This window comes from Azolla caroliniana, unplaced genomic scaffold (assembly GCF_043228905.1).
Source record: "Azolla caroliniana isolate FFs.n. ecotype wild unplaced genomic scaffold, voAzoCaro1.0.p SCAF_1, whole genome shotgun sequence".
Classification (NCBI taxonomy): domain Eukaryota; kingdom Viridiplantae; phylum Streptophyta; class Polypodiopsida; order Salviniales; family Salviniaceae; genus Azolla; species Azolla caroliniana.
Window position 1 is genome coordinate 27,842,372 of NW_028230436.1, and position 27,855 is coordinate 27,870,226.

A 27,855-nucleotide genomic window follows, 5' to 3' on the forward strand; every position below is an offset into this window, starting at 1 on the left:
CCATTTTGTTTACTCTGTCACCTACTTGTGTCCATTTTGAAGCAAAAGCTTGATATTGAAATTGTAAAATGTTGTCCTCAATATTTCTTAATTCCCATTTCGCATTATGTAAAGCATTTGTTGTCCATTCACACAATGGATCCCTTTCTTGAAAATGTTGCAACGATGTCAAGGCACGATGCATACTGATAATTTTTTGTGTTTATCTTTCCCTTTTCCCGTGTGCCCAAGAGATTAAGAAACCACTAATATGTGATATTGCCAAGGCCACATTATCTTCCACATTTCCTAATTGCAATAAAGTTTGTCTCCATATACATAACTTGTTCATTAATTATGGATTTTGTAAACAATTCCGGTGGAATCCTTATTCTCCCTTGTTGCTTACGTTTTTTCCCATCATTAACTTGTAACACAACTGAGGCATGATCGGAGAAAGTCGTACATGAATAAATGCCAACACTCCCTCCTATCTCTACAAATAAGTCATCATCATAAATCCTATAAATTCTTGACAGATTTGCCCCATTTAATCTTCTATCAAACCTAGAAAACATTAAAGAATTATGCAATTTTCCAAAGGATGGTAAATGCCAAACATCCAACAACCTTCTACTTATAGTAAATTTTTCCCATGCAGATAATTCTAAACCATGCATTGTTGCTCCACCTTCACCACTCCTATTCTTAGGATCCTCAATCATATTAAAGTCTCTTGCTATACACCAATGATCTATAATTGGCAATGAACTATCCAATTCAATCCACATCTTTAATCATTCTCTAGAAGAATTAGGACCATACAAATTCAGAAAGCCAACCTTTTTATTATGAAATTTCATATAGCATATTGTGCTCTTCCTAACAACAAATTTCCTACATCCAACATCTTTACTTGCCATATATCACGAATAGCCATACATACTTCCATATTTCCCAAATCTTCAATCATTTGAGTTTGTCCATCTTCTACGTCGGTTAACAAATTGTATATATTATCCTAGGTTGCCATTTGGATTTATCATGACTTGTTTTTTTTTATCATGTGTCTTTTGGCAACTTGAACCCAAGAGCCGCCAACACTTGTTTGCGGCTCATCATTTACAACATTTCCTAAGGAATGACATCATCTGTTGCATCAATTAGGAGGTTTAATTGGAGTTGTATTAGATGCCTATATGCATAACAAAGACGGACAAATATTTGGAATACCAATAGTTAAATTATTATGTACTAGAGGAAAACCGTTGCCGGAATATGTGAAATTACCTTGTTTGGAGAATGGGGGATGTGGAAAGAGACAAAAAAATATATATGTTGGGTAAAACTCGTAGTTAGAACTAAAATATCATGTTGGGTCTCTCTCATAGGATCAAAACCCTGTTTCCATTCTTGAAACTTAACCCATGCTCCTCCTCGTATATCAACAAATTTCATAGCAAGTAATACCTGGACAGATGCCTCATCTTGAAACTCGACATGATAATAGCCTCTTCCTAGAAATTGCACATCTTCAATCCGGCCAATTTCAGCCTGCAATCGAGCATGTAGCAAGTGTCTCAACTCTTGACGATGTGGCCGGAGACCTAAAACTTGTATAATTAGAGAAATTTGTTGCAATTGATCGATCTCTTGTCTCATCTATACTTGTTCTTGCTCTGATAGCTAAAGCTCGACCATCAGCCCCACAACAGGTTGAAAATCGGGAAGCGATTCATGGGATCCTCCCACTGTCGCAACTACTTGGGCCTTTGTCGTTTTCTCATCCATGCTCTGTTCTCTCGTTTCCATCTCTCGCTTCAAAATCAATGTGTTATTTTACTTTAGTTCATGAGAGTCATCTTTATTCATTGTATTGGATGGAAACCTACTTTGTATACCATAATCATAATATAATAATTATGTAGACACCATATAAATTATGACATATTTTGCTTTGTTTTGGATGGGCACTTTACGAAGTTAGTAGTTTGCCTTGGATGACAAACATTGCCGTGACTCGTGACTGGGTTACATGGAGAAAGTAACCAAAGTCTTTGGGTTCATACAAGTTAATAAAAAGTAAAAGAAAATAAATTAGAAAACGGATTTCTGACAAGGTGGAGTGGTTCCGAAGTATTTATTTAAGCTAACAATCAGAACTTAGGATGGGGGTCATTAGCTAAATAAGCGACTAAAGTAAATTATATAGTTAGAGGTAGGTTAGTAGGGTATTTATTGTGTTAAACCTATTTTATGACTCTATCAATAATACAAAAAAAAAATCATTAATACATTAGACATGATTAATTAGTGCATGAGTTTAAAAATATACCTTATAAATGATTATGACATGGAAATTCTCTCTTTGTACTAAAAGGTGATGTTTTAGTGCTTTTTAGCTCTTAGAGTTAATCATAATAGAAACATTCGATTTCTTTTTTTTCGTTTACAAAAGTCAATAAATTTAGTAATGAATAGAGTGCCTACACATGAAACTTATGCTCTATGATTTCATCATGATATGGAATCATTTATATTCTCCTTAATGTTTACGAATTGCCCACATATTATAGTATCACTTGAGGTTTGCTTTATTTTTTTAACTTCTCCTTTATATTCATTTCCCTTGAAGCATATCATAGTTGACATGGCCTATCAATTTGTTGAGAGTGATGTTATCAAACATTGATATCATTCATTCAACGGATCGTCATTGATATCACCCTTATCAATTGTGGTTACCCTTTTTTATCTATGTTGATATCATAGGAGTTGCAAGTTACCTTACATTGATTATAAGGAAATGTGAAGTCATACATTCAATCTATTAAAATCACATGTTGTATTGTTAATTCATGATCTTTAGATCTCCTTTTATATTTTTGGATACTTTCTTACTCTAACACAATTGGTTGTTAGAACACCTATAAACTTTCTTATGTTGTACTTGATTTCTAGAATATATTACCAAACTACCCTACTCATGGAGCAGGTTGATATTTTATTCAATATGTATATTAATGGTCTACATTGCCAATATACAATGAAACATGTCACAAATTTGGGCTTAAAAGCCACAATCAAATGTGGTTCCATCCGCAAGGTGAAGGGCACAACCAGTTGCATTAGGAAAACATCGCAAGAGGAAACAACAATTGTAGTATGCGGGCAACTTTACATCTGAGCCCCCAGTAGATGTGCAAGTCGAGTAACTTGTGTTAAGGACAAATTGTGGACAAATACCACCCTCGCAAGCTATAGAAATGACATAATAATCAACATCATATTACGTCACAATTTTCCATATAATAGATTGAATGTAATCTCACAAACAACCAACAGACTTCATGTGTAAAGAAAGAACATGGATTGGAAATGAGAAGGTGGAATCTATTAGATTAGGAAGAGGTTTAAAGGAATTGGAAATAAAATGGTGTATTAGTGTCTGTGTTGGAAATAAGTCATCCTTTTAATCAACACACATGATGAGGGCACATGAAGTCTTTCATAAGTTAATATATGCTAAATTGAAGGATTTGAAGGTAATTTTAGGCATATAAATTAGTCAATTGATATTGGCTGAGAATCACACAAATACAACATAATTGACCAAATTAAATGATTAGATTTAATGAAATGTAATGCTAGTTATGTCTCGACTCTCACCTTCACAATTAGTGCTACTTGGGAGGGTAGCCATGAGCATAGAAACCATAATCAAGGAAGCAACAAGTGATTTAGTAGTCATTTTACTTATGTTTGTACAATATACGTTATGATTCATGAATTCTTATTATAGACCATTAACAAATATATTGATGGGAATCATAGCACGAATGATAAACAACTCTCCGATTTGCTCTTAATTTATAGAGCCAACTTCTCCGTGGCTTAATACCGAGCCTACTAATTTGACTAGGTTTGGGCCAATGAGTACTGAAAAATATCCTTAAAAAGAGAGTCCTTATTTGATATGCGTGTTCACATTGACAATATAGTACATTAGGTGTATGTAGTTATATCAAGAGTAAATCTCCACCTATGGAGTCAAACGACTTATCTCCATAAGTTAAACATATGTAACCAATTTATCTAGTCACAAATTACAATATATTCAACACTTTTGATGTTCCTAAATTGAACAATTAATGATGAGTCATGTAACATGTTAATACTTTAATTTTAGAGCCATCTATACTCATTTTCGTCACATTTTATTGTCAAGTCAAATGTTAGAATTTCAATGTACACAAACACTTTAATTTGAGGTCATTGTGTACAAAATTCCAAACTATCTTTTCAATCATTCACTTAATTTCAATTGAAAATAAGTCTACAATATCAACCATGGATTTATTATGTGGACGTGTGCTATCAATATTAGGATTTGATGTGCAACCTTCAATTTCAACAGACATGATTGTCCATTGACATTTTAAACGTTTTGTTGATTATCCAAAAACACAAATGTAGACATATTTATAGATCCACAAAATGTTTCTTTCGTAGAAAATGACAGGTATGTTTTTTCCATAGCCTCCTATAATATATACGAATGTAACATTCACTCAAAAAATCCACATAACATTGCAGAATCATGATGTAATGGATTGTGGATTAAAATACTAGCTCATGTAAACCCACATCATATTTGAGAACGATGCTATTTTTACACATATGTCATGACATATTCATTGATCAACATTGTGTTGCTATCAATGATCCAATTCTTATAATCTTCATGCCCATCTAAGCTTGGCGGTGTTCGCTCTACATAACCTTTTCTATTTTGGTTTCATTTGGTGGAGTTGGTTTTGATCTTAATCACCTTAGAAAACCCTATTTTATATGCAATTAATTATACACACTAAAATCTAAAATCATCCTGTAAAGTATCATTATCCATAGAAGCTTGTTCGTATTCATCACAAACACTAGATTTGGCAACAATTCAGTTTGAGCCGAACCAAACCGCATAAACTGTGGCATAACAATTAAAACAATTTGGTTTAGTTTTGTTCAAGTTTGAAAATTTGTGACTAGTTAAATATGGTTCACGTTTGAAAACTTGTAAAGGGGTCAATTTGGCTTGGGGGGTTCAAGGGTTTGGTTCAATATGAACCTTTATAAATTTAACATTTGTAGTTTAATTGGTTTTAAATTGCCATTTAAACAACTTAAATGGCGTAATGGTTTAAGTTTAAGACAATTTTGTATAAATTACTTTTGAGTTTGAGATGTCCAAACCAAATTGAACTAAACCATTGTCATTTGCAGATGAAGAAAACAATCTTTCCAAGACTTATACATGTTTTGTATCTTCCAAACAATTTCTCATACTCACAATAAAATATTGTTTTTCTCTTATATATATTTTCCCCAAAAAACTTATAAGTTCTAGCCACTCTCTCTGGATTAATTTAATTTGCTATATAATCATATTACTTATGGACAAGAAAAAGCTTTACAATTTCAAATCTATCATTCTTAAATGATCACATCATACAATAATCAAATTTCTTATATAGCTTTGACATAATTGGATCATATGACCATTTCCCATGGCATACGTTTTCTTGTATATTTCACTTTTCATCACCTTTATACACATGTACATACTTATACAAGTAACCATACACATTTATATATGTATATGTGTACTTACTCACATACGTATACACAATACGTACACATTTATAGATAAAATCAGAGAGCAGCTGTGACGGAGCAAGCAGCGGAGGCCGACATCGGAGCAATGGAGGCAACAACCTCGGGGGAAGAGTGCAGCAACATGACCACCTTTCTTCTCATTAAGAGTTAGCAGCCACTGCAGGAGCAGGAGCTGAGTACAGGAGCTGGAGCTGATTTGCGCAGAGCTTTCCGAAGGGTGGGCGTCGCCATAGCCCCCCCCTCGCCGCTGCCATCTCTGAGCAGAGGCGCTTTAGGGTTAGGTTCGAGGATTCGAGAGGAGTGAGGATTCGAGGAGTGGGTTCGAGAAGTACGGTAAGGTGTTGCTCCAGCCGTGGTCACTAGGGTTCAATCCAATTGAGGAGGTGCGGAAACTTAACAATCCTAGGGTGATCACCGCAACATTTCCTGGCCTCCCTCCCCACTTGTGTCTTCTGCTTCCTTTTTTTGGTGAACAAATAGGGACGATTTGCCCTAACAAAATGTCCATGGCAGATACAGTAGCGGAGGTGCCCAAGCTACGCATCTTAGTGCCTTCCCTCCATGGACTTCCTACTAGAATTAGGCTCTACTCTGAGGAGCTAGGTCTCACAATGGTGAATGTGGTATATGAGGGACTCCCTGGGCAGTGTTTCATCTGCAAACAAAAAGGGCACCTAGCTAAGGAATGTCCTCGTAAGACTGGAAAGGGAAGCTTGGGCCCTCGAACCTCAGGGAAGGCCGAGCCACCCAAGGGCAGTGAGGCTCCTTGGCACCTAGTTAAGAAGCAGGGGAAACTTCAAAGCCTAGGTGCAGCCTCTCCCCCCCCCTTTCAAGATTGTCTTGTAGAAAGAAGTTCTCCTACCTTGTAACCAACAAGTGTGGACAAACAACCCTCGAAACAGGTGAAGATCCTCTCGGGGAGTGCGGAGGCGCACAACCTACAGGTGAGAACCTCCAATAGATTCACATTGCTCCAAGGGCTAGGGGATGGCGACCCAGAAGCGTTGGCAACAACGATGTCCCCCTGCGAATCCTTGTTCCCCAAACTCGTGTTCTCCACCCCAATGGAGATGCAACCACAACAGGTACCGTCTATGTTTAAGCCTCCTTGTATAGTCTCTTTGTAATAATCCTACCTAACTAATGGGAAAGTAGCTTCATTTTGGAAAAAATAAATAAATACGTACGCATTTATATATACACATATTCAAATATATTCACACTTTGTATTTTCACATACAAGCATCACACACACACACACACGCACACGCACACACACCTTCACTTGCGTATAGAATACATATGCACCCACTTTAAATCATCAATTGGATCGATAAACCCATATTTCGTGGTTTAGGTCCAGTGGTTCTGTTCACGTTTCACATGCGTACTGACATCTTTGTGGCAATGTGCCTAGTGAAATTTACTTTTCGACATGTTAGGTAGTCCAAGCACATTAACAAATGAAAAAGTACACTTTATAATTATGCGAACTATTCTAATTACTTACGTTGTAGATGACAAGTTTTAATTTTCAATTTTCAATTTTTTTTAATGTAGCTAAGTATTGAGGACCATAGTCATAAAGAACAAATGTTTGGTACATATTCTATATATTTTTGATGCATTAGTTTATTTATAAATCTTGAGAATCAACCTTATTCATTGTTATTAGATAGGAACCTACATTATATATTATGATGGTTATACAATTATGCACACCTCATAATGTTGCTAGGGTCAGAAGCTTGGAAAGAAATGTTTCTAAATCAGCTTATGAAGTTAAGTCCTAAGATGGGGAGAGTTTGGTCACCCTCTCTAAAATGGTTGTTCTTGAATATGTGCAAACGTCAAGGCGGGATCTAGCATCTAATTGATTTTTGTTAGGAATCATAAGGGCACGGGATGGGATTAAGCCATTTCTGATTAAGCAGAAGCCATCTACTTGGGATGCACTGCTTAATCAGCCTCTTCTTGCAAATTCTCTATTTCGGGATACTGTAGGAAAAGTGTTGGATCTTAGAACTCACCTTGCCTGGGGTAAACTGGATAATGGGCCAACTGCATCTATAAGCAGTCAGATTCAATTCCAGCAAATGTCACAATTAGATTGTCTTGCATATTTACAAGTTGTTCATGGTGCCAAGATAATGACGACTACCATTTTAGTGTCATATTCCTCATTGACGACAACCTTCTAACCCATACAAGAACATTTTTTGGTTTGGATGCTTCATAAATGACATATTGTTGGTTGTCAAGGGTATCTCACCTATTGGGTGCATTTCTTATTTTGAGGTTCTTGATAACAATAGATTGCAGACTCATGCAATTGACTGCAACTATTTACAACACGCACCAGTTAGTGTTGTTGCTAAAATGGGAAAGAAGTGGTTGCTTGATCCTTACCCTTCCATCGCTCATATGTGTGATATGTATGTGGTTGTACGCAAAAGAACCTGTTGCAAGATTACTATGGGATGGGGGGGTTGGTTCTGGACATATTCCTTGGGGGAATAGATCATAAATGTGCCCTTCTTTCAATATTCAGTGAAGCTTGGAAGGTCATTACTAATGTCTACGAATGTAATGGTGTTAGTAGCTCAAAAACATTGGACTAACTGGGGTGTTTCAACGTTGCAATTGAAAACCTATTGGAGATGGATCTGATCTTTCAAGGGGCCCACTAAATTTATTCTTCTTAGATGGCTATTAGTGCATGCGACATTACCAGTTGTCCAATCATTGAAAGGGAATGTAGCACCTAAGCTTAGGCAATGTGGATTTTGCTATGGAACTCAGGTGACTACTAAGCATGCCCTCTGGTTTTGTCCCTTGGCTCAGCAAGTATGGAATAAAGTTCTTTCTTTATTCCTAACGATCAATGTTGGTTGCTTGTTCTCATGGGGAGCAATGGTGTGGGGAATTTTACATTCCAGCTTGATGTTGTATGAGGCAGACGATATTCAAGAGGCCATGACGATACACAACAGAAGTTTGATATCGGTTAGTCCGTTTCAATAACCTCAAAAGCAAGTGCGATCTGTCCAGATTTGGAAAATTGTGACTACGGTAATGTTATGGGTATGATGGAAATGTAGAAGCAGTCGACTTTATGATGCACTAAAGCTTGGTCCTTCAGATGTACTGCTGGAGATATGGGAAACACTATTGACAATACTCCGTGGGCAGTATGATAATATGAATGGTTCTCCAGGAAATATTCATAAGAGAAGGATGAAGGTTCTTCACTTATGGAGGAAGTTGTCCTTCTTCGTAGTGTCAAATTAGGGACCTCAATGGAACTATCAACTTCCATGGACCCTTTCTTGAATATAAAAACATCATGCTAATGTACCGTATCAAGGTTCAACACCCCTGTATAAGTTGTTTTTGTATGTACAGGTTTTGGTGTACATACATTGTCTTTTATTCTACGTTGTAAGCCTATGGGCAGATAACTTCAACTTGACATAGTCTTTAGACGTTTTTTTAATTCTATTGAAGAAAATCTTTCAAGGAAAAAAGATAAAATTTGATTGGACTTTGTGTTGATGGTAATTACTGTTGGTAACCCAAAGTTGTAATATGGCTTCTTTAGTGTCGGTGCACCTATTAGTGCCCTCATGGTTTTACCATAGCCTTACTATACTCTTCCACCAATTTGAACCTTTGCCCATTTTTGTGGTAAGTGATATAATGGCTTGACAAGGTGTGCATAGCATGGTATCCATATATGGATGTAGATACACATGCCCCCAACAATGTATGCACTTTCGACAATGTTTCACAAACTTCCTTCATCTTTTGTCATGTTAACCTTCAACATGGATGGATTATGATAATCGTTCTTGCATAACTATTTCACAATGAGGATGTCTAATTGTCCCAATACCAACTTATCTCTTGATAGATGTAGATGTGTCCGTTCAAGCTTCTCTAATATCTTCTTCACAATCAAATATGTGATCCCATGTGAACTTTCTGCACCCAAGTGCCATCCTTATTTGACTCTTCGTGGACTTCATTGGAATGTCATCTAGGAATGACAGAATTATGCTTGGAGTGCAATCTCATCAAAACTTATCCATAGAGTTCATCAATGAGTGATAGAGTTTCTTGGTCCTTGTGGTATAGTGCACATTGATACTAGCCTAATTCGACTTCATATTACCGCAACAATACGTTGTCGTTGAGCATTGATTAGAATTTATCATAATCTGATTAGAAATTGCCAATTAAGTAGGTAGATCAACTCGCAATTGTTTTTAGCAAACTCATCGATGATTGACCCAATCATAGAGTTATGAATCGTTACTTATTAACCTTTTCTTTCTCCTTCTTGATTGCCATCCAATTTCTTCTCCTTGGCTTGTATTGCGAGTCTTGTGTTTCTTTGATGGGCTATCCAATCCATCCTTCTATGGGGGGAAGTTTGGGACTTATCACGAGTTTTACATAACCAACCTAGAATCAAAACTTACGAGTTCTAGGGTAAATTATAATCATTTGTTGGCAAGACGAGTAGGAGAGGGTGTCAATATGCTCCTAAGCCGATGGGCAAACACCAGAGAATGAAGAAAGCAAGCTCTAAACCTAATATTCAAATGCACAAAAACGGGCCTAAGCTCACTTAATCACTCTTAAGAACACAATATTAACGATTAAGGTTGATGAAGCTTAGGAGGAGATGAGGAGGTAAGAGGCTCAAAGCTCTAGCTTAAAAGGGCGTGTAAAGGTGTGTGACACAAGTCTCTCTCTCTCTCTCTCTCTCTCTAGTTCTAGTTCTAGTGCTGATTGGGTTAATAGTTATGTTCCTTCTTCTTCTTAATTCGTTTTGTCCATGAGCAGAGCGTCTAATCCATACATCCAGCCATGTGCCGGCAATTCAAAAATCCTGGTCGAAGAACGAAGCTAGCAGGAGCAAGAAAGCAAGAGAGCTATGGCCATCGCCAGGTCCGCCTACGCGATTCTCTTTCTGTTCCCATATCTTCTTCTTCTTCTTCTTCTTCTTCTTCTCCGTCGATTCCCGCAGGTCTCCGGAACCGCTTCTTCCTCGCCTCTCCGTTTCCACCATTTCTCCCTCTTCGGGTACTTCTTCTTTCCTTGCTTCCTGCCTCTCACAGTTTTCCTGTTTTCTTTTCTTTTTTGTAGTACATCGTCTTGCATTACTTACCTGTTTTTAAATTCAATACGTTTTCTTTCTCCTTTCCACACTTTCGCTGCTACTTCTTCTCCCTAACAATTTTACTCTACTAGAATTCCCTTCTTTCATCAACCTGTTTTGCTTCAATACATTGTCTTCTTCTTTCCTCTCTTTCAGTTTTTTTTATCCACTTCCTGACGGTTTTCTATCGGTTTGAGCTGATTCTTACTTAAGAAAAAGACCAGAAAATGTGGCATCATTCATTACATTGACAATTTTTTGCATTGATTATTATGTTTTTTTCTTTGATTATTTAAGTTCAACATGTCTTAGAAACACAAAAAATGCTTGCTTTAGGCCTAGTTTAGTTTCTCACGGTTTCGCCGTCCGCATCTTCCATATCTTGCACATATTTTTATTATTTTCAGTTCCTGTTTAAGTACAATTCATCTTAAAAGGCTACACTATATGGTTATCATCCAGAGGATTGTTCAACTTCCAAGTTTTTCTTTCTTCTACAGGGTTTACTATTGAAATGCATGTATTTCTGGAAAATTTCATTTATTAATTGGTAACGTTTACTTTTTTATGCATGAAATAAATAGAAGCTTATGAGACAATACTATAACGTTGTAGGATTTTCCTTTCTTTCTCTGCTTCTATAAACGTAAAAGTCTGGAATGCCTGTATCATTGATCATATTGAGATATCCTTCTCAAGTTCCGTGATTTTTCTTCTAAGATTAAGGATTCAAATGCCTACAACAGTGCCATTCTTAACATGTATATCTTGAGGAATTTCCTTTTTATGTGTGATATGATTATGTCTTCTCAATATAGTGGAAGCCAACAATTTATAGGATTTTCTTGACTTCTCAATATATCTTTAAAGAGTTTAAATATATGCATCACATTGAGATCTACATCTCAACTTCCCAGACATTTCTTCTATGGTCTAAGATTCAAATGCATATAAATGCATACTCCTATGCATGTATATGTATGTGGACCTTGGTTATTCTCTTTTTTTATCAGGTTCCGGAAATTATGAAGAAATTTTATTAATTAATAGAATTTTCTTGACTTCACTGCATGTCTACTTTAGTGTATCGTAAATGATTATATGGCGTGTGTGATGTGTGACTTTGAATTGGTTTTGACTCGTCAACTTCCAAGATATGTTCAGATATTTTCTACATTTTAGGTTTCAAAGTATATACAAATGTGGCCTTTTACACACTTATGTCTCCAACTAAGTGTATCTAGATGTATTCTTGTATTATAGCGAGAAAATACCAAAATTATAAGAATTTAATAGAAAATGATATATCTTTGTCAAATTTTGTTCCCTTGACAAATAATGAACTGGTATTTTAGTGAATGAGAACATATGGATAAAAGGCATGTATGCTGCATCACTTTTGATTCTTAACTTCCAAGACATTTTGTTTAGTCTTCAAAATATATATGGAACTGTTCTTTAACACATCTACATCTTCAATCAAGTATATGTGGATGTATTCATACATTATAGTGATAAAATACCACAAGTATAATAGTTTAGCAAACAATTTGTTGAGTATCCTTTTAATGCCACAAATGATAAGAATTTAGCAGAAAAATGATATGTTTCTGTTCTCTTGACAAATAATCAACTGGTATTTTAGTGAATGAGAGCAAATTCATCCTGAACACAGATCGTATTCTATATGATAGGATTGAAAGCATTTGACAAACCACACATGGTTCATTATATGTATAGGCATGTAGATGCTTGATCACTTGCATTTTATTCTATAGATGGAAAGTATTTGATAAAGCATCCCTTGGTTCTATTGAACTGTCAGTTATACCGACAGATCTTTATGTTTTATATCCTGGATCCAAAAAGGTTAAAAATATATTTTTAAAAAGAAGCTGCTATAGCAGTTTTTAATACAGGAAAGGAATGTGTAGGGTGCTTGTTTAGTGGAAACAAAAATGTGTTTGATGATATGAGAAGGAAATCGTGTACATCATGTGCATTAGAGATTATCAGAGAAAGAGCGATTTTTTATACTCTTGGACTTATAATCTTATTTAGTGTGTCTGAAGCTATTCTTATTTTCTTCCAATGAACATGTGGAGGATTTGGATGATTATCAGTATTTGACTTTACCCCAAACTTAGTTGACTTTTTTTATTTGTTGACCGGAAAACCTGACACCAGAAGGGCTAACATGGATAAGGTTTAGTCAATAAAACTCACAAATTTGAAGGGATATGTTTTGATGCCTGGGATAGATAGATAGGTAGATTGTCTTATATCCTTGAAGTTAAAATATTACCTAGGGGATAAGGTGAACAGTAGTTCTCATGGAGTTAATAAGGGTCTTTGGATGCTCAAAGGGTGCAAATTGTATTTGAGAAAGAGTGTATATAGGGATAGGCTAAGGCTGAAAATATGGGAAAAGCAAATTTTAGTGTGACTGCTGTAGAGTGATAATCAAACTTGCAAACATGTTCTGGGCAAAACGTACTTAGTCGATGAGTCTCCTCATTGGTGCCCAAATGTCCCATTTCACATTGAGGAGAACGTAAACGAAGTTTTTGAAAAATGACTGTGGATGCAGACAAGGGAATTGGCTCTATCCTGTATGACTGTGTGTAGTTTGCCCATCTGGAGAGGATGATTGTTGCAAAATATGTAATATAAGATGTTTAAATATAAACATCTCTCCCAAGCATTGATACATTGGCATTGCAAAAAACCTCATGCACCAAGGAATTTATTGAGGCATTATGAAGTAAGTGTAATGCATCCCATTCTCCAAATCGTCTCAGCATATATTGCATCCAATTAAGAGGGAACCTTGGTTATAGGGTCATATGGGATGGTGAATGTATGCTAGAAGGCACTTAAGAATGATAAGAAAGTGAGAAAAGGATTCAGAAGCATTTTCTAGTTTAATTTGAGTTCTCTTAGTTGTATCATTGGTCCTCATATAATCCATTCCCATTGCTCACGCTAAAGATATGGGTAAGCATGAAATCCTATTTTTCTTGACGGATAGTGGGTTGAAGATTTGACGTGGTTATTATCTTATGACATGGTTGAAGATTCAACATGGTTTCTCTTATGACACATTTGGATATATGCTCATTGTTGTTGTGATAGGATGAATCGAGTATGATAATATCCTTGGCGCATTTGCTTAATACAATGTTAGCTGCATTTCTACCTATTCCAGGATGTGGTTTTACACTGTAATGATTAAATGAAACCCTTTTTTATGGAGTCATAAAAAATGAATCACTATGTTGCATTCATTTGTGTAACTGCAAGGAATATTAGCTCATATTAATATCTATATTTTGGATGTAGCCAAATATATACATATGATGAGGTAAACTGCAGATTGAGACTCTACATAGAACTTGGAGATCATGTAAGTAGACTGATCATTCTCCCTTGATACTAAAGGAGTTCTTTGTTGTATTTCTTCACTTGTTTTCAAACATCTTATTTCCATACCCTTCTAGGTGTGGTTACAAACTATAGACGACAAATACTATATAGTGCAGCTGCCTATGAATAATTATTCTGGCTTAGTAGGCCAAGCTTCTGTGCTTTCATGTCATGAAGGGGATGAATCTATGTGGAGGAAACCATTTGTTGTTCATGGTATAATCACTGCTCAAAACTTTATGTTTCTAGTTCATTGTTGATGTAGTAACCACATGACTTGCAGAGTATGTTAAATATAGAGCTGCTGCATTTTCATTATTCAAAATCTGATAAGAGTATCCAACCTCCATCAGTATATGAAATGTACCGTTTTGTTCATGCATGTGCATGATATCTTGCTTTCAATTATCCACTGGGCATGTACGATTTGAAGGATTACATGCATGTTATTTTTCGATATTTTTTATGAGTCTTACATCTGAGTTTGTGTATCAGGTGATATTGGAGCATATCGGCTTGATATCATTCTTGGAGACCAAAATGCTAATACTAGCAACCAATGGGATTATACTGAAGGTACCATTTTAACATAATCTTGTCATGTGTTGGGTTACAATATAAATCTTGTAATCAGAAATACAGTCTCTTGTTTTTCTAAATGAGGACATAGCCTAATACTGTTAAGCTCGTGAATTTGCATATGTATGTTATTAGCATGAAAAGGAATCCGTGAGGAGTTTCAATATACTTTAGTACACTTGTATAGAATACAGCAATGTTGTATATCCTGCAAACCAACCTTTGTTTCTGACTTTACGATCAATTTTTTGTTCATTGTTTTTATCTTCCTTTGTTTGGGATGCATTCTCATCTATGTGAATGAGGGTATTTTCTGGAAAGTGGGCCAAACTTAGAATAAACTTGTTGAACCTTATTGAGCATTTAGACTTTCCTTAGGTCTGTGAAGTAAATACTGAGATATTTTTGTTTCATGTGATAAATACACATCTAATAAGCTTAATATTAGACCATAGAAGGCATCCATGGGGTTATTTGCGAATGCTGATATATTATTTCTTCATGTGATTTATATCACATATATATCTATGATCTAATACAATTGCCACTGCAGTGCCGAATTTGTTGAGGGATGTGGGTGATGCGATAAATATCAACTTATACACACATCACATCATTCATTCACATAACTTGTCATCAAGTAAGCTGGTTTAGTTCTGGATAAAGTTTGAATTAAGAGACGAGGCAAACTGTAGATTTTAATGCAACGATATCAACAAAATGTAATCAAATGGGCGAAGATGAGAGACTTACTGCTTTTAGAAATGATCCATATGGTTTATTCAGACTTATATCGAAGTCATCATACATATAGCACAGCGAGATTTGCAAGATTGATACATGAAAATGGGCACTTATCTTATCCTTGGAAAGTGATTTTGTATTCCCAGTACATCAAAAAGTGGCAGATTTCTCTGTTGATAGCTTCTTTTGTGATATTACAACTCATAAACAGCATCCTCTACAAAGGCATTATGCTCTTCGAGTTGGCCCTATCATTGGGACCAAAGGTCAATCGACTAGAGGATGAATTTGCAAGGGATGATAACGTTGATGATGACGATACAAATACGAGTCTTGCATCTTGGCAGTTGTGTATGACTAGACCATGTTCTATGATGAAACATCTTGATTTGCAGAGTGGACCAGAAATGCCTTTATTTCGTGGGAAGGGCACTTTTGAAGAAGCATGGCATGTTGCGGAGGAGTGCTTGAATGAAGAGATTGTTAGTAATTATCAAGGGACTTATTTCTTGTATAATTGTTTGGCTACAGAGCATGAAAAAAAAGTGGATGAATCTTCTTCACTAATGTTCGGTAAGTGGAACAGGGATAATGATGGCCGTTTGATTAGGCAACTATGGTCGTGAATTACTTCTCTATCAGTTTAATTGCTGTGCTTGAATAGAATTTATTCCCAAACGGCTTCCTGTATAATTTTCAATTAATTCTAAAAGTTTTTGTCAAATTATTGCAATTCGATGAGATACTAGTACATCCCGATTATTTATTGATAGTCTCTGTGATTGGCATTCAATCTTGTTATGGTCTCTCTCTCGTGATCTTGCATATAATCAACAAAGTACTTAGGCCCAAGGTATGTGACATAACCAAACCGACATTGATGAACTACTGAATTTCTTCCATTTGCTTTGTGTGTGGTGTGAGGTGAGGTGCAAATATTATTAAAACACATTGGATGTAGAATATAATTACAAATTTGATTTGTGTCTGGAAAAGCTTATGCTTTTAGTGGCTTGAAGTTGCATCCGCATCAATTTGCAAGTGTTGAATTATTGATCAAGTATGTTCAGATGAATTTGGGGCTACAAAATTATCAAAGATAAATTGGACACCTTACATTGAAGTAGCTGCAAGTTGTTTGGAGAAAGTTAATTTATACAATGATTCTCTCGAGAAAACGTTGATTTAGTCCACGTGCAAAATAAAATAAAAAGAACAAGGTGATAACGAAGCACAGGTATGCAGCCTGCAAAATAAAATAAAGAGAATCAGATGATAATGAGGCACAGGTATGCAGTGGAAGGGATGAGACTAAATTGATAAGAGCATAAGAAAGACCATGTCAGCATTGCACATACAAGCAACTAGAGATATTTGTACAATGTTCTCACTTTCAATGAACAAATCTTTGGCAGGGGCGTGTAGTAATGCATTTACTTCAACAATGCATGTTGAAGGATGACAAACAATTTGCACCTTAATAGTTTTCGTTTATGCATCTATACCACATCCATTCAAATTTAAAAAACATTAATGTACAGTCCAAAATTGATTTTCTTTTGATGTCTTTGACAACTTCTGAGCAATGTTAGCTAATTCATGAAACACAGATCGTCATCTAATTCTATTTTTCTCATTCATACATCGTACTCGAAGGTTACATCCCAACAAATATAATGACTAAAACCACACATTTTCAGCTCAAGAAAGTCATGAAGCTCTCTTCCCTTATATTTTACACATTATCTCAAAAAAGTCACAACTTTGGGTGAGCTTTTCATTTTTTTTATGGTAGGCTTCTGAAGCAGAAGGTCAGATTGATTTTGCTTTGTTTTAGCTAGTTTTGGTGGCTTTGTGCCTTCTTCTTCAATCCCAAAAAAGTCATCTTCCAAGTCATCTCCACTTCCAAAGACAATTCGTTTTGCATGATTTCCGGAGGCTTCAGAAGGTTCTTTAGCTACATTATCAAGAAGACGAGAGCCCAACATTATTAATCTCTTGATAAAAACCTTAATGCCCAAAGCTTTAACACCCACATGAAAGCAACTCTAGATTTGAGATTACAATTACATTAGCCTTTTCATAGAGCGGCAATGCCCAAATGAAAGAAACTCCAGGTTTGGGGTTTACTCACATATATGCAGCTTCAGTTGTCCACGTTTTCCACTGACAGTAGTCGAAGATTTACTAGCAGAACAATCTTTTGCAAGATGGGTCACGCCTCCACAAATCTTGCATGAACCTCCCTGTATGTGTGAATAAAAAAAATCAGTAAAGAAAGTCAACGTAGCATGTTCCAAATATAGCAAGATATATTTAACTTCAATCTCTATTTTCTTTCCTGCATCTTGGGGCAAAAGAGCAATGCATATATTTAATTTCTCTTATAAGGAGATGGTCGATAGCTGCAAAAAATGTTACCTTTGGATAAATGCCATGTGTATTTGATGGACAATTCTTACTGAGATGTCCAGTCTGTTTGCAAAGGAAGCATTCTGCAAATTTAGTACCCCCTGACAACAAAAATAGTGAGAATTCATCCCCTAAATATATATCTTCTGGAATAAGATAAGGGAAAACTCCTAAATGACCTGAACTTTTCCTTCAATTAGTCAAATGCCCCTACTTTTTAGTTATTTCTCCATATAATTGCTCAAATAGCAGATATCATCGTGGAAAGGGAATTAATTAATCATACAATTGCTCAAATAGCACATACCATTGCTTACATAGGGTGGTTGACCAGGGGTATTTCTGGAAATAACAAAAACATTGGGGCATTGGAGGAAATAAAGAAAAGATAGGTATTTCAGTGATTTTCAAATGCAACGAGAGGAACCATAAAGATTATGCTTACCCTCTTGTAGTGGCTCTTTGCACTCAGCTAAACGATGACCATCCTGTCCACAGTTATAACAGAATTTTTCGTCTTGTCCTTTTTCTTTCCTTGGGCAGTTCTTCAATGTATGCCCTATTCTTCGACAGCATAAACAGATCTGCAAACAAAGATGTGAAAAATACTAACATTTTAGATGCCAACTTCTATTCTTCACAGTAAGATTAAGAGCCATAGATAAGTTTGTCTTGTAGACAGCATAGCATATAATATTTCAAACAAAATTGTAACTTCATTTATACAAAACTTTGACCCATCATAGTAAAAACTTATTAACCCATCATAGTTTCGAGTCATAGCATAGGAAATTATAAACCAAATTCAGTTTTTGCTTCTAAAAAGTTTTCACCATCAAAGTTAGCTGACACATATGACAGCATATGATATTTCAAACCATACAGAAGTTTACTTCATGAACAAATTTCGATCAACATAGTTTGGTGGAAATTGCATGTTAATGTTGTTAGTGTTTATATAAAGACTTCATTCACTGGAATTTGGCTGGAATTAAAATGGTATGGATCCATAAAATATATTGCTGTTGAAAAATCTTGTTATTTGGCCAGGAATCCTAAACCTGTAAGTGTACTTAGCTTGGGTTCCAGTACCATATGAAGCAGTAGGCAGAAATCCACAGAAGGCACTATCATTAATCCCAGTATAGGGTTGTTCGTTTCATTTCATTTCATTTTCAGTAAATTTACTACATTGAATTCTTGTTGACTTGCAATCTCCTCTGTCGACTGCTATTTTTCTTCAAGTGATAACTAGAGCTGTTTTGCAATTGTTCAGAACCTCTTTTTCATGGTTGCACCAAAGGTATTGAGGTGCACTTTCATGTGCAGCTTGACGATTGTCCATCTGCAGAAAATGCCGTGGACATCTTCAACAACGGTATCCTTTTGAAGACTTGGCTTGCTTGTAGGTGGGGAATTTCAAATTTGTAGAACAAAAGCAAAAGTAAAAACTGAGATTAAAAATTAAGATTGTTTTCTAGCCATAATTTGGTGCTGTGGATGAGTAGACAAGCATTAAACTTTTTCAGTATTGCTCGTTCAGTTCATGGCCGGAGTTCTTTGAAAGCTAGTACAATCTTGTAGCATTCCTGAAAACATGCTTTGTGTCCTTATATGTGATGCATCCCACAGTGAAATGTTTTTCTGTTCAGGTTAGGAGTTCTTGAAAGGTAGTACAACCTTGTAGGTATACCTGAAAATATGCCTAATGTTTTCATATGCAAAACAATCCAAAGTGACATGTTTTTCTGTTTCTGCAACATGAAGACAACATTACTCGCTTTTTTCAATGCATGAGAGTGTGTACAACAATGAGATGGCACATCTAGCCCTCTCAGGCATAGGTGCCCCTTATTTTTCTTCTATGTGCACATCCACATATTGTTCAATATGCCATCATGGAAACCATTTCTGAATGTTATGAAGCACAACCGAGATCATCAACAGCATTGTGTCTGGATAGCTAGACTGCCTTACCACAGATCTCTTGCAATCCTTTTCAACCCATTCACTGAATTGATGTTCAGTGGTACTGCCTAGAAGTATTACGGAGTTTTGGATTCTGTTCTTAACCCTTCGTGATGGCACAAAAATATATTCTGTATTATCATTCCATTAACTTGCCAAAGTATTATCATTCAATTAACTCACCAACACTTTATCATTCCATTCTCAATTATGACCCATGGATAGCCGAGATCATCAACAGCATTGTGTCTGGATAGCTAAACTGCCTTACCACAGCTCTCTTGCAATCCTTTTCAACCCATTCACTGAATTGATGTTCAGCAGTACTGCCTAGAAGGTTGGAAATACAATATCCAAGCATAATCATGTGATAATTAGTGAGCTGATTCCTGAATGCTATTCTCTCCATTCAATATCTTGATGTCGTAAGCTTCACTATTTCAGGAAAAACGTTTTGCCTGGTTCATTAATGCATGTATCCATTATGTGGCTACTGGGACACTCTATTTTCGCATTTCTGATCATAGGTGATGTACATTTGCTGACTTCCATTTTGAAGAGAGAAAGAGTGTGTCTGGGCGTGTATATACTCAGTTCAAGTAATAAAAAGGGCCAAGAAACGAGTATCAAAGAAAAAAGGAAAGAGGTGCTATTAGTTTATTACAATGGTCATTCCGTTTTACGTGTTAGTATTTCATTTCTCTTGTGGAAATACACCACTCATTCCCTTTCACATGTAGTGACGCATTGTTCTTACTTCCCTATAATTTCATAATGAAGAAGAAGCGAATCATTTTGACAAAGTTCACAAGCTGATCACAGTGTACAGGATGATAATGGCAATAATCCTCTTCATTCTTCTGATGAATGGTCACACATCTTTCCAATAATCATAATAAAAAAGAAAGAGTGTTGAGGGAAAGACAATCAAAAGCGTCGCTTCCCCATTATCCATCTATCTTCGATAAAAGGCAAAGGAATGAGGAAAAACATCACCTTTGTATCCATATCTACCTTCGAGAAAAGAAATAAGAAAAAGCAAATAGGCAAGAAGCATACCTTATTCTTATCTTTGCTGATTTTCTGGGGACAGGTTTTTGCGACATGGGAACTTGATTTACAGATGAAGCATCCATCTCCAGGTTTACTTCCAGGTACTCTGAGAGGATGAACCTTCGACTTGGAAGAAGAAGAAGAAGAAGAAGAATGTCCCTTCTTTGGCTTGCGAATAGATTTCTTCTTCACACTTAGAGAAACAGGTCTCACATCTACCGTAACAGAGGTGGAGGAAGAAGAAGAAGAAGAAGAAGAGACACCAGAAAATCGTCGTTTAGCGATCCGCTGCCTTCTGTTCGCCATGGCCAAAGCGTCAAGCTTAGTAGAGAAGCGCAGGCAGGAAGGGGGGAGGACCTTCCACATGATCTTCCCTGTCGCCCTATATATATATATATAGCAAGAATTACAGAAATGTCCCCTCCCAACTTTATGATAATTACACACGTGCCCTCCTGAGACTTCTCTTGCTCTCCCAACCTTCATGATAATTACAGCTTCTACCCTTCTGACACTACCTTTTAGTCTAGTCTATGTGTCCCTGCTTGCTATCCTAGCTAAGAGAGAGCTTCGAATATCTCTACAACCCACCCTTGTGCCTCTCACTATCTATCCATCTATCTATCCATCCATCCATCTATCACTCTTTTTTCTTTTTACCAAACGTGGAACTTTTGAGGGCTCGATTGAACTCGACACCAGGCCTTCTCATACGTCTAGACATTGACCTTCCTACCTCACACCCGCATCCGTCTTCTTCTTCTTTTTCCAAAGAAAAGATACACCTTGGTATTCTAAAATCATTAGCAATACAAAAGTTGATGGCTGGTTCGGTGAGAACAACACTACCACCAAAACAAAGTTAATGCCAACCATAAATCCATCCGTCCATTCATGAGGAGAGAAGGACCTAAAAACATTTTCAATTCTGCTTTTGCTTCAAACATGATGGTTGGTTCGGTCAGAACAACAGCACCACCAAAACAAAGCTAATGCCAACCATAAATCCATCCATCCATTCATGAGAGAAGGACCTAAAAACATTTCTGATTTTGATTTTGTTGTCCACATCTATTGAAGTATGCTAAGAGCGATGCAAAGATAGAGCTTCGAATCCAGACACATACAACTAGGGGCATCTATCTTCTTCTTCTTCACCTTTCACCGAAACTACGCCCTCGCTTTCCACAAGATATGGATTTTGTGGGGTTTGAGGCATCATCGGTTCCTCTCGTAATATGTCCATCGGATGCAAACCTTACCAAGCTTCTTGTTACCATCGTGATCACATACGTGTCCAACTTTGACAAACATGAAGATGTAAATCTTCCCTTGTTCAGAACCCTAATGGGGCCACTCGATATTTCACATGCACACACAAATTCCCACAACTACGTTACAACTTACCTAAAGAGGTCCTTTAACCATAAGCCCCAACTATACACGTCCTTCTGATTAGAAACATACACTTTTATTTAATGCCTTGAATGTGGCACTAGGAAATGACATCATCCTTCCAAGTGTTAATAATGGGTTTTCAATCCCAACTACTCAATCTCTACAGAAAATGAGAGCTATTATAACATAGAGTGGGAAACATAATGCATTAACTATATTGTGTGAATAAGGTTGGACAGTATCTTTTTGGTTGGAAATTCACATTCAGTTGCAACCACTCCACCGTCCTCCATCTCATGGAAAAAATCTCACTAGTCATTGAGCTTCCTCATTAGATGTTTCTCCTGTAGGAATTTGAGTTTTCCATTTTACAAATGTTAGTGTCCATGTTCGCAAAGTATTAGTTATGGTAGAAGTTGAGAAAAAGGATACTATAGACAATTATGACTTCTCAGATATTGTTGTCTTGTACATTCACATCAATGACACATCAACGATGTCTAAAAACATGAGGTTCATATTAATGTGAGGTTTTGTATTGCCATTATCAAAGCATATCATATTCTAGTTATGCATGACAACAAGGTGGCAAGCGTGCATCATAGCTATATAGCCGAAATTGTTGGTCGTTTGGGTGTGACGATGTTGATGAAAGGCTATAATGTATGCATAAGATAACATATATGGTACAAAACCAGAATAAAGGCCCCTTAAATAAGAAGGGCAACTTTTAAGGCTAAAAGCAACCATTGGTCAATTAACCGATGTATGTGGCTTTATATCCAAACTCTAGGATGGAAACTCACTATACCACTATCAATATTAGCCAATGTAATATAGAGACATGGATGTAAGAACTAGACTTTTATGCTTTAAACGCTATTTGTTGTACTAATATCAAAGTCTTCTTTCTATTTTGTTGCATTATTTCCCTTTAATGTCTTTGTTTAATTGATAGTGAGAGAACTCATAAATATATTCTAGACTAAGTGTGCATTATAACCAATAAGAAAAATTGTGAATAAACCCTTTGTGTGAACCAAAGTGAGTATTAAGAAAAGGATTGTGGTTGTACATTAGTGAAGTGATTCTCTACTCCATAGGACTAGGTATAACCTAGGTCAAGGTACGATGACATTGTGAAGGTTGTAAACCAAAACGTGAGTTAAGGTAAGAGTTTCGAGCTTATTGTTAAGCAAGACATTGTTGAGGTGGGCCTTAGAGAACTCTTGGTGACAATGAAGATGAGGTGACGACTCATGTAAAGAAGAGTTGTAAGCACAAGGTCAAGAATAAACAACTAGAAATTCACAAAAATATTGACACAAGAGGGGTCCATAACACTTGTTTATGGTGATGGAGTTGTTCAACATGTAGCAACAAAAGACAATGGTAGTTATTATTTGTAGATGTCTCATGTAAAGAAGAGTTGTAAACACAAGGTCAAGAATAAACAACTAGGCATGGCAAGGACATGGCAAGCCAAAACTTGGTGCCGATTAGCGAGAAGGCGAGATGGTTGTTGTGGATAGAAGAAGCAATTTATTATGAGCAATAAGGATGAGTGTAGATGGTGTGGGGGTTGAAGAAGCATATTATCATGAGTTGGTGAGGGAAATTTTTACATTAATTTGTTTACGGTCTATATGGTAGGATGCTTGATGGAAGGAAATCAAGGACATGGCAAGCCAAAATTTGGTGCCGATTAGCGAGAAGGCAAGATGGTTGTTGTGGATGATGCTTGATGGAATTTGGTGGCATGGCATGGAGTGAAGAAGATTTTAGGTTTCATCTTAGGGAGTGCAACAAACAGGATAGTCTTCTAGTTGTTGTCATGTAGTTATTGTCTTTATAGAGTTTATTCATGACGAGAGGATGAGTGACGATGGTGTGTGGGGATTGAAGCAAATATATGAGGGGATGAGGAAACATTTTATAATCACTTTGTTATTATGTATACAAGAATTTGGTGGTAATCAGCGAGATGGTTGATGTGGACTTAAGAAGCAAATTTTTTTTGAGGGATAAGGATGAGAGAAGATGGTGTGGGGGGTGAAGCAGAATATTATGAGTAGGTACATGAATGGAACGTATGGTAGTCTCTGCCAGATTGCTACATGCATTGGAATACTTTGTGCCCTAGTAATTGGGCTTCCAGTAGAAACTGTTCCTGGCTGTTGGAGGAATTGATTTTGGATATCCATCTTGCCTACTGCAGTGCTCTTAGTTGGGATGGAGTTCTGTTCTAAGAGCCCGAAATGGTCAATTGGAGTAGCCATGTTTGTTTTGCAATAGCTCTCTAGAATCAATGTTGTGTTTTATTTCTATTTTATTTCTCCCCAACAATATTCAGAAATGTTGGAATCAGTTTTGTTTTGTCCGCAAGTGTTTATGTTGGGATTGTAGATCCAGACCTGACATATATGATTGGGAAGACAGAGGACATGGAATATCATGTGAAAGACAAGTTTTCTGAGGAGGTGTTATTATGTGGCTCATTTGGTGACATTGTCGCCTCCTCTCCTTCAAAGATGTCGGTCTTTGTGAAGTTGGTCTTTGTTTTCGTTTTTAGATGTGGTTTTCTACCTAGTAAAGGTGTTATTGTCAAGGCTGAGAGTTATATTCATGGATTATAATTAGTAGTATCTTGATAAATGCCAAAGCTTTATTTGGTCTTGTTTTTTATAATATATATTTGTGGAGATGAAACAATATTATGTACTATTTGTATACTGCCTCCAGGCCTTTTATTAATACCAATGGAGCTTGTTTATGTCAATGTCACTACAAGATCAAGCGAACATACTCCATGGAATCAGGGGCGGATGAACTATGAGATCGGAAATCATTAACGCTCTACTGATTAGGGAATCTGCTACTCAAAGGACGACAATGGAGAAATGGATAGGCCACGAGGAGGAGGGTTCTCTGATCCCGAGAGGTAGGGGATCACCAGACAAACTCGAAGGCCATGAATTGCGAGACACTAAGACACCAACACAGAATAACGCCATTCGAGTACTCGCGTACACTGGTCATAAATGGATTGTAGATCCTGATCCGATCAAAGTACAACCCGATTGGCATATATGTACTCATGAAAACACATGGCTACGTAAGGTCAGTTGGGACCCTTTGCAATGGACATGGCATGATCCCTATGCGGGGCAAGGAAGCAAACCCATCCCTTTCTTCCAATTCACAACTAGATTGGGTCGCCACATTCTAGTTGCTCAAGCCGCCCGAGAACCGGTTGCTGCGAAGGTCTAGCACACATTTCAAGTTCCCTCCGCAATAATCACCAAGTTTTGGCAGAAAATCTGGAAGCAACAACACGTGAGGCGAATTACCACTTTCCAATGGCTGTTAATACATAAGTCCCTACCGGTGGGAGCATGGCAACGTGGGAACCTTAGCTCTCCTAATTGTGTAGAGTGCCCACATGCAGTAGAATCCATACGACACGCTCTGTGGGACTACCCAACGTCCTATAGAATATGGCGGGGGGTTGGCCGCTTGTTGCAATTATGCCAGGTGCAAGGTTCAATCAAGTGGGGAAATATATGTTGGCTATCATGGCAGGCTGCAATTGGCCGATATGAGCATCAGGAGGAGGGGATGACTTTGGTGATAAAAGCACAAGAGGTCCTTTTCTCCTCCAGCGGCAATGTCCACTCTATTCCTCTTAATGACAAATCTCAAGAGGTGTTGGAATTGGTCAGCCCAATAACCCTTTGGATTCTATGGAAACAACGATGTAGGCAAGTCTTCTCCAACCAAACCGCCCATCCAACAAGGTTACTGCAAGAGATATGGAGTGAAATTGTAGCCACTCTGAAGAGCCAATATGATGGACTTAAAGGCGGCTCTGAGGGAGTTGAAAGACAACGCATAGCCTTCATCCAACAATGGTCGTCCTCTCCCTTTCTTGAGTCAGTGGGCTTCCACATTAGATGGAACTATCGCATCCCTTTAGGGATTTGTACATAATCGTCTCATTTGTAAAATTTTATAACTAATGGAAGGAGTTTTTTTTTTGGAAAAAAATAAAAAATATAAAAAAATACCAATGGAGCATATTGTGGTGTCCCTTTCATGCAAGAGCATGCATTTGAACACACCACTCTTTTAGCCACTCCCGTTTAGCACATCACCTATTTTAGCCCACCCTTTTAGCACACCATTTTGGGACACGTGTAGCTAGGCCGTCCCAAAATGGGTTCTTTGTATCTTCTATATATTGAATGATAAGTATGAAGCTAGCTAGACTGGTTTTGATCTCTTATGTGCATTTCACAATATGTTTTATGGTAAAAAAAAGAAAAAAAATAAACAACTAGAAATTAACAAAAATATTGACACAAGAGAGGTCCATAACACTTGTTTATGGTGATGGAGTTGTTCCATATGTAGCAACAAAAGACAATGGTAGTTATTATTTGTAGATGTCTCATGTAAAGAGGAGTTGTAAGCACAAGGTCAAGAATAAACAATTGGAAATTCACAAAAATATTGACACAAGGGGGTTCCATAACACTTGTTTATGGTGAGAGAACTTACTAATTGTATTGGCACTTGTTGCAAGAATTTATCATTAATATTGTGATAAATCAAGCTTTAGTTCATGCATTGTGACTTTTGAAACTTGTTCTTGGAGGGGGGGTTAATTTCTATAGGTTTTGGAGATTATGTTAACCATCACATTATCATATCATATGTGACTATCATTGTAACATTTTATATATATGATTGTACATGTTCACATTACTATGACACTCAACGTTATAATTATCATATCACATTGTGATTGGTATGCATAATAATCAAGTGGCAAGCATGCATCGTAATTAGGTGGCAATTTGGCAAGCATACATAAAACTAGGAGGAGATCATGTAGAAAGAATATCTAATTGTTGTCGACTATTTCTTGTTAACACTAGTCTTCGGCATATTCTTGTAGCTTTTGCTATTATTGTGCAATTAAATTTCCTTTTCTCAAACTAATATTGTTTTTGGCTTCGCCCTTAACACCTAGCTTGGCAAAGAAATTGAATCTTGTCTACAATTATTGCAATAATTATGAACAATTGTTCATTCACAAAATACCATGAATGTCCAATTCTACATTTAGATGACCTTGAAGCTTGACGATTGATCACAAACAATGGATCAACCACCACCTAAGGTTTATTTTGGTATTCATTAAATGTTTAACATCCTTAATTGTAATTTCTTTGTCATTTTCACCCTTGTTTATAGAACATCATGATCAATTAGCATGTAGAAATTCGACAACAAGTTCCTTGGAGTGGACAAGCTATTAGCATACCTATGACCACTATGTGTCTAAGGCATGTGTTTGCATATCGTCAGTAAGAAAGTAAATGTTTATATTATGGCAACACTATAATATTTAAACATGTACGAGTAAATCAAAACACAATAACATCTATATT

The 27,855-nt window shown here is 36.6% G+C and overlaps 2 protein-coding genes across 3 annotated transcripts; one reads left to right on the forward strand and one right to left on the reverse strand.

Annotated features, from left to right (window-relative positions):
• Positions 1 to 10,480: 10,480 nt before the first annotated feature.
• On the forward strand, positions 10,481 to 16,301 carry LOC147869409 (uncharacterized). Of its 2 annotated transcripts, XM_087329111.1 has the most exons (7): positions 10,486 to 10,608; positions 10,688 to 10,743; positions 14,162 to 14,225; positions 14,320 to 14,461; positions 14,741 to 14,821; positions 15,378 to 15,464; positions 15,611 to 16,301. In XM_087329111.1, exons 1-7 carry the CDS (start codon positions 10,528 to 10,530, stop codon positions 16,192 to 16,194), a joined length of 1,095 nt encoding a protein of 364 aa, XP_087185237.1. In that variant the 5' UTR covers positions 10,486 to 10,527; the 3' UTR covers positions 16,195 to 16,301. The 2 variants fall into 2 exon arrangements, with proteins under 2 accessions (XP_087185231.1, XP_087185237.1); XM_087329105.1 differs by having other exon boundaries at positions 10,481 to 10,743.
• An 881-nt stretch (positions 16,302 to 17,182) lies between these two features.
• Positions 17,183 to 21,332, reverse strand: LOC147869410 (VASCULAR-RELATED NAC-DOMAIN 6). Its single transcript, XM_087329119.1, has 5 exons — positions 21,008 to 21,332; positions 18,426 to 18,564; positions 17,990 to 18,081; positions 17,703 to 17,814; positions 17,183 to 17,525 (listed from the first exon to the last, which is right to left on the reverse strand). The coding sequence occupies exons 1-5, from the start codon at positions 21,305 to 21,307 to the stop codon at positions 17,311 to 17,313; spliced, it is 858 nt and encodes a 285-aa protein (XP_087185245.1). The 5' UTR covers positions 21,308 to 21,332; the 3' UTR covers positions 17,183 to 17,310.
• Between the last annotated feature and the right edge of the window lie 6,523 nt (positions 21,333 to 27,855).